Below are 13,681 nucleotides of genomic sequence, written 5' to 3' on the forward strand. Positions count from 1 at the left end.
CTACTGAGAACCAGCTGTATCACACACAACTTTTCTTCAGGAGCAAAGTGGTGTTCATGTAGCAGTGACACATTCTGTTAGGTAGCAGAGTGGCTGTGACATATAAAAGAGCCTTTTCCAACTACAATCAAGGCATCACAATTGTATTTGCGAACAGAGGCATAGCAAGGCAGGTCTGCACCTGGAGTAGTCACCAGCATACCTGGCAGCATTGGCTCTGCCATGCTGATTTCAGTGGCACAGTCGGCCACTATTGTGGCAGTGACTGCTTTTGCACCCTCTCACAATGGCAGTGCCCAGGGTTATGGCCCTAGTCACCATGCTTTCAGTTACACTATTGCTTGCCAAATCCTGAGGATACTCACAATATAGACAGTATTATTCAACTCCTGCATAACAAATGTACATTCTCAGACCTCTTAGATTCTGCTACCCACAAGTTTGAGGGATATAAGCTGAGGTCCGATTCTGTTCCACCTATCAGTAGCAGAAGTAGGGATGGGAAGTGGGGCACCAGTCCCAGACACCCACAGGGGTGAAAAACAGTTAATTCAACAGGTGGGTTTTGCTTCTCAGCTGCTTTTTTGTGATTCAGTCATAGTGGTCAGATAAGCATGTGTTACAAAAGTAGAGGCAGTCATAGATTTCCAAGATACGAACATGTGGAACAGACTCACACCTAAGTCCATGTAGATGCCCTTTTGGAGCAGTAAATTCATGACAGACCTACAGTGATTTGAAATCAGATTCTAATCTATTCCACCTAGAATCTCTGGCCCACATGTATATGCTGTTCCAGAAATCCGGTGGTGCCTAAGGTAGACACTATGACAAGAATGAACAGCAGCTTTTCCCCATGTTTTCAAATTAGCTGTGTCTTTCACTGCTTGGGATGATTGCAACTGATTATAATTATCGCTGAGAAGTATGTTTGGCTTGGAACAAGTTTCAACATCTATATTTTCACTTTGACCACAGAAACTGATCCAACAGGTTCCACCTACTTGGCAGAGGGGTGAGGGTGGAGGCCTGACCTGGGCATCAGATCAGCAGGAAGTGTGAATCAGCTACTGCACAGGAGAACTCACAGTCTATCATTCATATCTCTGCATGGAAAGGACAAGCAGATGCTAAGAATCACAGTTTGTTTCATTTAACAGACCTGAGAGCCAGGACTGCAGAAGACCAGCTCTTCTCCTGGAGCGTGAAGCAGTTAAAGACAACTAATTCTGATTCAGGGAAGGCAGTTTGTGCCCCAAATCTGACAACCTACAGGAATCATTTGGGAAAGAACTGAGGAAAGCCATCACCAGCCAGCAAATCAGAGGGAGACCAACAAGCAGCTTGACTCAGTACCAGGAGCTTTAGTCATGTTCAGTTATCCAGCTGCAGAGGCAGGATCTTGCTTCCAGAGGATGGGATCATCTGGGCCACTGAAGAGGAGGCTGGAGGAGCTGAAGAAGCCATGGTGGAGGGAACCCAGTAGCAACACAGTGCTGCAGCACAGTGAGACTGCCAGACTTGCTACAGATGCTTTTTTGGAGGAGGGAAAGACTGGCTATCTACAAGCCATTGCTGAGGAACGGGAGCTACCATTTCTCTCCACCCTAGACATGGAGTACATAAGCCAATATAAATGCCAAAGCATCCCAGAAGCAAATGCAAGCAAAAGTTCTGAAGTAGGGTCCAAAGAGGGGGACACCAGTGACTTGGCCTCCCTCTTTTCTGAACTAACTTCTGGCACCTACTTCCCACTCATGTCTGATGTGCACCCGCCAGAGCTTGAGCTGGGCTGGCCAATGCTGTCATTCACTACAAGGTCAAACGAAACTCAAGCCAGTGTGTACTTCCAGAGGAACAAGGCTTACAGCATCAAGGATTTACTCCGGTCCCTGTTAAGCAGGGCAAAAACGGTATGTACAGAACTCATCAGATTTTAAAGGGTCCTACAAGGGAAGAAGGCAGCCAGAGAAGGCAGGATACAGTCTGTGAGCTATCAGAGCTATTGTTACTATCTCCACAGGTCACAATCTTATTATTGTCTATGCAGCTGGGGTGCTGTGATTGCTGTGAAGTTGACACCCCTATATCCTTGCTGTGCTCTTATGCATCCTGCATTTTATTGATCTCCATTTGTGGTTTTGCAATCTGAACACAAATTTCGAGCCCTCTTTGTCAAGGTCCATCTTTATTTAATGTGTATAATGCAGAACACCAGAGAACATGATTTCTGTTTGGCAGAGGGCTTGCTGCTTCAGGGCTCATCTACCCCATGGGCAGGGGCCATGCTTTTTCAGGGGTTGTCCAGCCCATGGGTGGGGGCATATGTGATCAGGGCTTATTCAGTTCATAAGTGGAGTAGGGAGGGAGTGGGAGTCAGGGCTACCCAGCCCATGGGTAGCAATATGTGGAATCAAAACTATTCAGCTTATGGACCAGAGGAATGTGGGATCAGGGCTTCTCCAGCTAATGGGCAGGGAGTTAATAGGGTCAGGGCCTGTCCTGTATATGGACAGGAAGCACAAGGCATTGAGTTATTTACCCCCTTGGCATTAATCTGTGAGGTTACCTCTTATTTTACCCCAAGGACTCTTAAGGCCCAGAGGTTATACTGTTGAATCTCCATAGGATAGAAAGCCTTGCTTTTATTACTTAAGATTGTCTAGTTGTGCTCTTCAGGACAGATTACCTTACCACAAACATTCCCTTTGTCTTAACGACTGTGGGCAGAATTTTGTTTTGCATAATACATGACCAAAGGGTGCTTGTGACCAACTCTAAGGTACCCAATTATTATGTAGGAGTGATTCTATTATCCTCCTTTAGCTGCATAAGTTCCCCCCATTCTATGAATAGCATCACCCTCCAGAGTTGCGCAGACACTTCCCCCTTCTACTTACTCCTCCCTCCTCAGAAGGGTGATAGAATCACTCCTGCATAATAGCTGGGCAACTCAGAGTTACTGAAGCTACACTTTGGTGATCTGCTGGTGATCATTCTGCCCTTTGAGTCCCTGTGAATGTGCTTGTGATGAAGTGCTGGCACTTCTGCCTGTGTGAGAAACATCTTAGGAAGAATTTTAAAGGGTGCTCTGAAGTGAAGTAGTTTGTAGACAAGGTCCTATAGGCAGGAGAGTGGTGTCCTGTAGAAATGGCTCCTTTGTTCTGGTTTTTACTGAATTAAGAGTCTGGAAAGATAATTTGCTGGTGTGCCAGTTTCTAACATTACACTAACAGTTCTTTGTACCAGGCTCTTAGTTTCCTGAGCTGAGAGCAAGGGCCGTATTACATGTCTTAACAAAAGCAGGCTCATGCTCAAGAACATTCAGAACATTTGAGTGTTTGGAAACCCAGAAACAAGTGTCATGAGCCAGCTCTGTCACACAGTTTGAGAATTTTTAGATGCTCATACTGTTCCCTCTCTGTCATCTAAAAATTTTGGCAGATTTTCGAAAGTATTTAGTTGCTGCTCCTTTCAGTGCTCTGAGGCCTAACTGAATTAGATGTCTGAGCCTCATTTTTTAAAAATATCTTAGACATTTTGGAGCCAAATTTTTAAAAACATTTAGGTGCCTAGCTCCCATTTCAATGTGAAAGTACCTTTAAGAATGTAGGCTTGTAACACAGGCCCATAACTGCTGTTACTGAGTGCAGAGTGAAGCCTGCAGTGTGGTGGACTGCAGGCTGCAGGGCATGGACTGTAAGGAGCCAGGCTCCAGAGTAATATACCTGCTAATTCAGGGACAGGCAATTGTTTCAGCTGGGCGGCTGCTTAACAAGGTTTGGTGAGCTTTCAAGGGCTATATGGGTAGTCTTTAACCCTGCACACTGGTTGCCATCTTGGAACTGGAAGTCCTGCCCCTAACCCCTAACCTTTGCCACCAGTTGTCCTTCCCTTGCCCCCCAGAAATACTCCTTTGGGGGGGTGTGGAGGGGGGGGTTGCCATCTTAGAATCAGAAAAAACCCAAAACATACAGTAAAAATCAAACACCTGTCACATATTTTAATTTTATTACAAAAAGTATTTATGCCACAATTTGTGTGTATGTACTGTATATAGAGGTGATTGTATAATAATTCAAAAATAAATTCTTAGTCTTATATATTGTGGTTGGGGGTGTGTATGTGTGCATGGGGGTGTGTGGTGAGGTATGTGTGTGGGGGGGATTGTGAGGGGGTGTGGCAGTGTGTGTGGGGGGCCTTAGGGTATATTGGGGGTGTGTATATGTGGGGGGTTGTAGGGTCAGTGTGTGGGTGTGTGGCATTTGTGGGATGTGAGAGAAGGTGGGGACCCCCTCCCCCTCCTACCATGGTGCAGCAGTGAGTGGGGGCGCTGGTGCCTGGCAGTGCATGGTTCTGGCCAGCGCTGCATGTAGGAGTGAGAAGTACAGCCCAGCTGGGCCATCTCTTATCACCAGTGCTCCCTGCCATGTATGCGCAGCCCCTACAGTTGCATGCCACCAGAGTCCCTGTTCCAATTCAGGCAGTGTGTCTAAGAACTGCTAGACAATATGGTTAAATAGGATTTAGGACAGGCTTGTAGGAAGAGTCTTGTGCCCAATCATCTTTTGTGAGAGGCCAAATCCAATAGGCATTCCCTGAATTGTAGAGTAAACGGGCTAGTGTGGAGCACCATGGTAACGTGGCTAGATCAGGTAGCTTTTCAGTGCAGACCCTCAGCCCAGGGATGCATGAATGTTACCCCTTTTTTCACTGAGTTGCCACAGTTGGCTTTCATTTACTGAGGGATAAGAATAGGTATGCTAGGGAGTCTGGGCAGTGTAGTTGAGGTTGCCAAATATGGAGATGTAGTTTAAGCCATACTCTGGACTCTTACCGCCATCAGTAGACCCAACTGTAAATGGGTTCTTGCTCACTAAGCTGGGGAGATGAGGTGGCAGAAGTTATATGCTCCCATGCTCCCATGGTTGCTGTTGGCTACAGAAGCTGGCCTCACTCACACTAGCTCAATGGACTGTAACTTGGGAGTACCCTTGACTTGAAGAATGTATATATAGGCAAATACCCTGGAGAGTCTGCATTACTGCCTGGTAATTTGTTTGTGTGCCTAGGTCCTTAGGCTCCTACATCAGTCGTGTACTGCAGTGCTGAGGGCTAGATTTACAAGGGGAATTTAGGGGGAACTCAGCACTGCAATTGCTAACTCTTGGGTATCTCACCACCAGTTAAGGGGTGACTTGATCACAGTCTATGAGTAGCTATGTGGGGAGAAAACCTTTAATAATAAAGCCTGAGGAAAAATATTACTTGTCACAAATGTGGCTGGAATCTGTGAGCATTTGGCAGACTTTGAAGTACTGATCTCTGTGAATGAGCAGATCAAGGAGAAAGTAGCACAGTAGCTGGCAGTGAACTGGAACAGTGATGCCAAAGCCTTTTATCAGCAGCTTCCCAGTGTACCTTGTGGGCTTTAAATGACTGGCATAAATAAGGATTTTCCCTTTTAAAATAGAATTATAGGTTTGGGATGGAGCCTCAAGAGTCATCTGGTCCAACCCTCTGCACTGATTCAAAGTTCTCTATTGTTAAAAATACATGGGGAAGGACATGAAGGACATAAAAAGGGCATGGAAAAGTTAGGGAGGGTCCAGAGGCAAGTGACAAAAATGTTAAAGGGCTTGGAAGGCAAGTTAGAAAAAGCAAGGTTGAAGGAAATAGGCATGTTCAGCTTGCAGAAAAGGTACCAAAGAGGGGACATAATAGCAGCCTTCAAATATCTGAAGGGTTGCCATAAAGACGAGGAAGAACACCTTTTCTCTTTTGCTGCAGAGAGCAGGATGAAGGCCAGTGGCTTCAAGTTGCAGCAAAGTAAGTTTAGATAGGACATTAGGAAAAACTTATTCCCTGTTAGAACAGCAAGGCAGTAGAATAGACTGCCTAGGAGAGTTGTGAAATCTCCATTATTGGGCGTGTTCAAGGAAGAGGTTGGACAAGCATTGGACAGTGATGATCTAGAACAGAGGATCTCAACCTCCAGCCCGTGAGCCAAATGCAGCCCATGGAACTATTGCACCTGACCCACGACTCCCCACAGGTCAGGAAATTTGGTGGCAGGGAAATGGGGTGGCCATTAATATGGCCACTCTCCCTCCTGCCAAATTCCCAAATCCCAAACCCTGTGCACCCAGTTGGAGCCAGGCTGTGCCCCCTTCCTCTTGCAGAGCAGTGCCGGGACTAGGCCATGCCCCATCTCCCCCCACAAAGCTGGGCCACAGTCCCTTTATCCATGCAGGGTTGGGCTGGAGTTGGTCCATACTTCCTCCCCTCCCCCCCCACGTGGGGACAAGTCTTGTCCTACCCTTTCCCCCCCTCCCCCGCCCTGGGAGGCTGGGTGAAGTCCCTTTTCCCCACTGGGAATGGTTGGCTGGATAGTGGAGCTGCAACAGCCCCAGGTGCCAGATCGAAAATACCATCCAGCCCACAATCGGACAAGACACTGCTCATCTGGGCAAAAAGGTTGAGCACTACTGATCTAGGAGGAACTGTGCCTGCCTATGCTCTACTATGGGCGTTTCCCATACTTCTGGGCTTTGCTGGTTGCCATGAGGCTTGGAAGGAATTTTTCCCCCTCCTGCTGCTACATCATGGTTTTTGTTTTGTTTTTTACCTTTCTCAGATGCGTTGGGTGTTGGCTTTCATGTTCTCTCACAATGAACTGAAAAAAGTTAGAAATTGTAGGGCTATTTCCATAGAGTGCCTTACCAGAGCGCACAAACCACTTATTGTGAAAATGCAGCTGCAGACACAGGTGAATTGCAGAGCAAAGCAAGCTATTACAAAAATCAAATGGCAGAAACTGAAAGCAGGAAATGCAGTTTCAACCTCTCTTTGGGTAATGAAGGCCTAGAATGTGGGTTATATATAGATATTTTATTGTTTCCCCATTATGCCCTATGGCCGGACCTCCAAGGTGGCTCTGAAGCACTTTGGAAAGCCTAACGAGCCCAGCGCTTCGATCCGGACATGCTGCTTCGGACCCCAAACATCTGAAGATTCTCTGGATCCGAAGCTCTGTCCAAAGCCTCACACAGCCCTAATAACCAGTCTGTTTAAGTTAATAAGCCAAGCAACTTTAATTTTCTTTCAGAAGAAAAAGTCTCTGTTCTGTTAACCATCTTCATGACCATTCTTCACATTTGCTTCAGTTTAAGTTAATCTTTTTGGACTAAATATACATAACCTAATATATCCCAGGATTGCTTTCATTTTTTTTCACAGCTGCGTTACACCAGTAGTTAATAGTCACTGGATCAATTTTCAGGGATTTAAACAGGGTGAAATAGAATCTCATTTAGATGCCTAATAGTTGGACTAGACTCTGGCCCATGGTATGCAGTAGTCTGAAGCTCTGTGTGAGGCTCTCAGCCTCCTGACACTCTTTTGTGAACAAACAAGTGCATTAGAAACTCTGGCCTGGTGTTCCATTGATAACTACAAGAAGCGTGTGCGTTTTGTGGCATCCAGCCCCCTGGGCTTTTAATTCCTTCCTTTGGTGGCTGGGAACTTACCTACTTAACATTGTTCTCAGGAGTGCTATTTCATTAAAACCCTCTCTTTTTCTCCTCTTGGCCAGGTGATTGCAATTGTGATGGATATCTTCACAGACATGGAGATACTATGTGACCTGTTAGAAGCTTCCAACAGACGACACATCCCTGTTTACTTGCTCCTTGATGAAAAATACTTGAAATATTTTGTGGAAATGTGCAGTAAGATGGCTCTCACTAGCGAACATTTCCCAGTAAGTTTGTAACCATTGCTTTAGTTGCTGTGATAAATTGACCTAAATAATGCATCCTCTGCTCCCATCTCCACAGGGGTACTGTAGCCACCCACTCCCTTCTGCCCACCTCTGGGGGAGGGGGAAGCAGAGAATTCTATTGTCCTCAAGACAAAGCTACTGTATTTCCCCAAATCCAAGATGAATTTGAATGTAAGATGACTCCACAATAATTAGATTCCATACATAGAAGATTATAACAAATATGTATTTTACATCTTAAATTCATCCCCCCCCCCCACGCCAACTGCTGTGGTAGGGAAAGCAGCAGCAGGATGGCTGCCCCTTTCTCCCCACTTGGCCCCACTCCACTTACCCCCTCTCCTCACTGCTATTTATTCTATGTGACAGCTCTGGCTCTGCCTCTGGCTCTGGCCTGGGGCATGGAGCCATGTGGTGACTCTGGTCCTGGCCAGACAGCAGCAGTGGCAGCAGCTCCAGCCCCAGTCTCAGATCAGGGCTGGAGCTGGGACACAAGAGTTCCTCTGCTGCTGCGCAATCTCCCCTGAGCTCCCCACTGCATTGTACAGTCTTCCCTGCGCTTGTCCCTCTCCCTGACCCAAATACCATGTGGTCTCCCTTGGCCTGAGCCAGCGCCTCAGCCTCAGTTGCAGCAGCTAGTTGCCCTGAGCCATACTCAAATACAAGATGAAATTTCTTTTTCTTTATGCTGAATGGAGAAAAAAACCTCATCTTGCAATCAAGTAAATACAGTAGTTAAGCTAAAGGATGGTGTTGGCAGAAGGATGGTGTTGGCCATGAATAAGCTGCAAATGTATAAGTAGGTTCCAAATCATGACAGCAGTGAGGTTCTAGGACAGCCTCCCATTAGAGTAGTGGAAGCATGAAACCTAACTAGATTTATGATGGAGTGCTATAAGTTTATGAAAAGGATTTTATAATGTTGTTGCCTGTGATAGCAGTGGACTGGACTCATTGACTCAGGAGTCATCTTCCGGTTCCATGCCCTATCTTCTTCTGATCCTACTATCATTTTATACCAGAGAAGGGAGAAGGCCGCAGTAGATGGGACAGAAATGCTACTGGAAGATCAATCAGGTGGGCTTGCCAGGGACTGGCAACAGAGGCAGGTTAAAGACATCCTTTGCTCTGCGTTTCATGGGGGCTTCTTTCCTCCTTCCTTCTGTCTGTCTGGTACCTTCTCTTTTAAGGGTATATCTGTTGTAATACCCGAGTACTGACAGGGACATTGTTCTTGAGCATACTTTATTTACATGTTCCTGTTCTGCACAGGTCAGACCCAAAACTGAAGCAGCAAAGTTGCTCCAAAGGCACCCCTGGCTACTGCTCTTTAGAGCTTTGTGTCCTGTATGCTTAAGAGCACCAACTTCACTGGCTTCACTGGCACATGCAGAATGGGAACAGGTGGGTGGGACATGCTTGAGAGCAGCACTCCAGTGGCACCAGGGAAACATACAGACATACAGATTCACTTTAAGAAACTTAATCACAGACTTAAACCTAATATCTTGTTTAGATGGCCCCCAGGCTCTTGGATTCTGTGCTGGGAAGGGAAGTTGTGGGTTTACTTTATGTCCTGATGCAGAAGCTTTGGCCTTCCTTCACAGTCTAGCTGTGGGAAACCAGGTAGCATGTAAGCCAATGGTTAAGAACTAGGGCTATGCGAAGTTTTGGTAGCCAATTTGATTTGGAGGAGATTTGACCTGATTCAGCAGCCAAATCTCTGAATCTGAATTGAATTGGGAGACCCATTAAAAGGTCTGAATCAAATCAGAAGCCTCCGAATTGATTCAGGGAGATTTGGACAGCTTACAGCAAACAGAAACTGAGAAGGGGGAGGGGGATAGGGTGATCTTCCATATATGGAAAAGGTGGAGAAGGGAGGAAAAATTGCTTTGATATTGAGATCTGTAGCTGGCCAGTGACTGTGATCTTTCTCTGAGTTCCCTTCCAATCACAGTGCTCTGGGGGAGGGATGTAGAAACAACATATAAAGCTGTGTCTGAAGTGGCCTGTGCCTTTTGTGAGCTGTTTCTCTCTTGGAGCAGCAGCGTCTGAAAGGCTCTGGCTTGCTAGCTATTCTCTTTGTAGCTAGTTTCTCTTCTTGTAAGTTGTATCCAATCATTTCCTACTTACCCTTGCCTACAATCCCTATTGTTATCCCTATCCATTCATTTCAACTTGTGAGAGGGTGTTCAGCACTGTTGGGGATGTTGCGACACCCCACTGCACCTCCTTGGATCCTGGTTTGGTGGAGCAGCTGGTGTTCCTGAAGGTGAACCTCCTGCTGCTGGGGTTCCCCAAGCTCCATGTGCAGACGGAGTGAGTGCCACCCCCCTCACTCCGCACCTATTTGCTTTTTTTATTTGCTTTCAGAACCTTGAGGTGCACTTTCACATAAATCCCTGCACCACTTTGCCTAAAACCTGGCAGGCCTCATGCTCACATGAGGGGCTACCATCCCTGCCATTTTCATCCTGCTCTGTCTTAGCACACACGTGATACGAGTTTTGCTTTCAACAGTTTGAAGTGCACTTTCACAGAAACCCCTGCACCTAACTCCTTGAAACTTGGCAGGCTTCATGCCCTCAGAAGGGGCTACCATCGCTGCTGTTTTCATCTAAATCTGCAAAAAAATGACAGTTATAGGTATTTTAGTGATTCCCCATTACAGTCTATGGCTAAATGTCCGAATCAGAGCCGAATCTCTGAATCTGACTTGGCTGAATCAAATTGGGACAGTGATTCAAATCCCCAAATTGAATCACTGTCCCTCCAAATCAGCTGAATCCAAATCCGAAGCAAATACTTGCTGATTCGCACAGGCCTATTAGGAACCAGAGTTAGCAGTTAGTTTGAAGTTACAGTTCAATTCAGGACTGTATACTGTGACCTAGTTAAATTCCCAGAGTGTTTGGGCATCAGGGAGCCTTGCTGTATTGGGCATGATTCTTCCAGCCCTCCCCATGCTCAGGAATTCTTTAGTGGCAGAGATTGGACCAATAGAGGGAGAGTGATAACAATGATGGACCATATAGGCCAGAAATCTGCAGCAGCATGTCAGGAAAGACATCTGCACTGGCATGACTAGTTTGTATATCACGAGACTGCAGTTACTACAAATGTGTTTCCAACAGGTGGGTACATAACTTGTTAAATATTGTGCTCAATGAGTAGTCCTCAATGGCTCAATGTCTAGTTGAGAGGTATCCAATGGGGTTGTTCAGCAGTTTGTCCTGGGTCCAGTATTGTTTAACCTCTTCATTAATGATTTGGATGAGGGGGTTGAGTGCACATTTAGCAAATGAGTGGTAGAAGTAGGTGGAGTTTCAGACACTTCGGAAGGTAGGGCTGGGATCCATGTTGACCTGGATACAGTAGAAAAATGGTCCACAGTCAGCCAGGTGAAATTCAACAAGGACAAGTGCAAAGTCCTGCACCAGTGATACAATAATTGTATGAATACAGACTGGGGAGTAACTGGCTATGCTGCAGTACTTCAGAAAAGGACCTGAGGATTACAGTAGCCCAGAAACTGGAAATGAGCAGACAGTGTGCTCTTGCTGCCAGAAAAGCCAATGGCATACTGAATTGAATTAACAGGAGTCATCAACAGTCTATTGATTTGAGGATGGTCTTGACCACAGCACACTGACGGGTCTTGAGGTGATTTAATAGTCCAATCCTTGAGCCACAGATCTGTCTACAGAAGTTGTAGATCTTTCCACAGGGGAGAGTAGGCCGCAGGTTGGGATTCCTCTCCTTTTTCTTCCTCCACTCTCTCTTCTCTACTTTGAGGGCATGGTGGTATACCTTGAAATGAGCTGCCACTTGGTTGAGGTTGTGATGCTACTGGAGTTGGTGGCAGCCAGCTCCTCCCAACTCTTGGGTGGGGCAGTGTGGGGCAGGCCAGGATGGGGTGGGGATTGATTGCCTAGCAACCAGAGCCAGAGTTGCTGCTGCTGGTGGTACCTACTGCATGGAGGGCAGAGGCAAAGCCACACGCTGGAGATAATTGTCTTTCAGAGGGGCCGCTGTGGGCCAGATAGAATTGCCTGACAGGTCAGATCCAGCCTGTGAGGCGTATCTTGCCCGCTCCGGGCTACAGCCTGAGCAATAGCAGATACTTGCCCCTTCACTGACCACATACACTATTCTAAGACAATGCGTTTTTTTCCCCATGTTAACTGGGGGAAAAAACCTTGTCTTAGAATCAAGTAAATATAATAAAAAATGTTATAAAGCAAAGAGTGGCTGTGGCAGCGAAGATCGCACTGCCAGCTTGGGGGAGAAAATAAGAAGAAACCCCGAAGAATGTAAAAAGTGCTGAGGCGGGTTCCCCAAGCATGAGTACTCACTAGATAACCTTACAGGAGCAGGAGAGTGGGACACACGGAGAACAGGGATGCCCCAATTTATTAGTTCCTGTCAGTTCTGGTTGGCTGGGCACGGGACAGGGAATACTCAAAAACTGCGCCCTGCAGCTACCAGAAGAGGAGAAAGCGAGAGAGAGAAAGAGAGTGACATGGAGGGAACTCCGGGAGGAAAACATTTAAACTAAAGAAGAGCAGGAAACAGCACCCCAGGAGGGTAAAGGGATGAGAGCAAGGTGCTTTCTCCCTTTGAGACTCAGAGGAGTCTCCATACTTACCTAAAGAAAAGAAGCCAAAAGAGACGACCAACGTGATCAGGAAACAGTTGATTGTTCCAATGCTGAGCCTGTAACCAGAAAAAGACGCCAAACCATGAGTGAGGGTACTGCAGGCAAGAGTGTTTGTGAAAACAGATGCTCAGAGTCCTGTAGCTCTCTGAGATCCATATTTATGATAAGTAAGGAGTAATATGACCATACACAGCCAATAGTACCCAGCTTAATGAGTCAATTAAAAGAGGACAAAAGCTGTAAGCAAAAATCAGAAACATTTTATCTAGAATAAAGGATAACAGCCAGGTAGGATAGCTAGCCTCCCTCCTTTTTTCTTTCTTACACCAAGTCATGGCAGGAGAGATCAGATGGATAAGCTAGAGAAAAAGAACCCTACTACAAACATTGGCTGTAATCCTCAAGCTATGCAAGCTCCAGAGAGCCCAAACCATTCACTACATGCATAGGGAGTGACTTTGAGTAGTGACCCCTCTTACAGAGACCACTAGGGCTGTGCGAGGCTTCAGATCATGCTTTGGATCCGGGGCCGCTTCGGATGCTTTGGCGTCCAAAGCGGCATGCCCAGATCAAAGCACGGACCCAGTTAAGTTGTCCAAAGCAGTTCAGACCATCTGAAGCACTTCAGATGTTTCGGACAGCTTAACTGAAAGTTAGAAGAGGGAGGGGAAGAGGGGAGGGAGGGAGAATGGGAGGGGAGGGAGAGGGAGCGGGCGGGGTGGGTGGGAAGACTGACATGTGTAGGTGGCCAGTGAGAAGGATTTGTCTCTGGCTGCCTTCCCAATGACAGCATCTGTGGGGTGGGACTAGAAACAGCATAAAAGCCTCTGTTTGGATGCTGTGCCTTTTGTTAGCTTGTTCCCTTTCAGGAACTGTGTGAGAAAGGAACCCTGGAACTGAAGCATTTCATTTTGCTTACTATACTCAGTAGTTGGACTTGCCTGCTCCTTTTTCTTGTTAGAAAGGATTGGGTAGGATTTAGCTTATCTTACCTTAGCTATTCTATTCAATTACTATTACTATTACTATTCAGTTCATTTCTTTGAATTTATATTTGCTCTTTTTTTTTGTGTGGAAACTTTGAAAAAAGAAAGCTGTGATTTCCCTGCCAGTGTGATCCATCACTATTCAGGGAGGCACACAGATTGCTTACACACACACACACACTAAGAAAAATCAGATATTCACACACACACACACACTAAGAAAAATCAGATATTCATAGGAGAAGAAGA

General features: G+C 46.2%; 1 protein-coding gene across 1 annotated transcript in view; it reads left to right on the top strand.

The window, feature by feature from the left end:
* The first annotated feature begins 1,008 nt into the window (after window positions 1-1,008).
* FAM83C (family with sequence similarity 83 member C) overlaps window positions 1,009-13,681 on the top strand; it is a 59,304-nt gene continuing 46,631 nt past the window's right edge. Inside the window, exons 1-2 of the mRNA XM_019485554.2 lie at window positions 1,009-1,913; window positions 7,595-7,762. Of these exons, the coding sequence (XP_019341099.1) occupies window positions 1,371-1,913; window positions 7,595-7,762 (711 nt within the window). The 5' untranslated portion in view covers window positions 1,009-1,370. The remainder of the gene's footprint in view (window positions 1,914-7,594; window positions 7,763-13,681) is intronic.

The sequence above is a fragment of the Alligator mississippiensis genome, chromosome 9 (genome assembly GCF_030867095.1).
Source record: "Alligator mississippiensis isolate rAllMis1 chromosome 9, rAllMis1, whole genome shotgun sequence".
NCBI lineage: Eukaryota > Metazoa > Chordata > Crocodylia > Alligatoridae > Alligator > Alligator mississippiensis.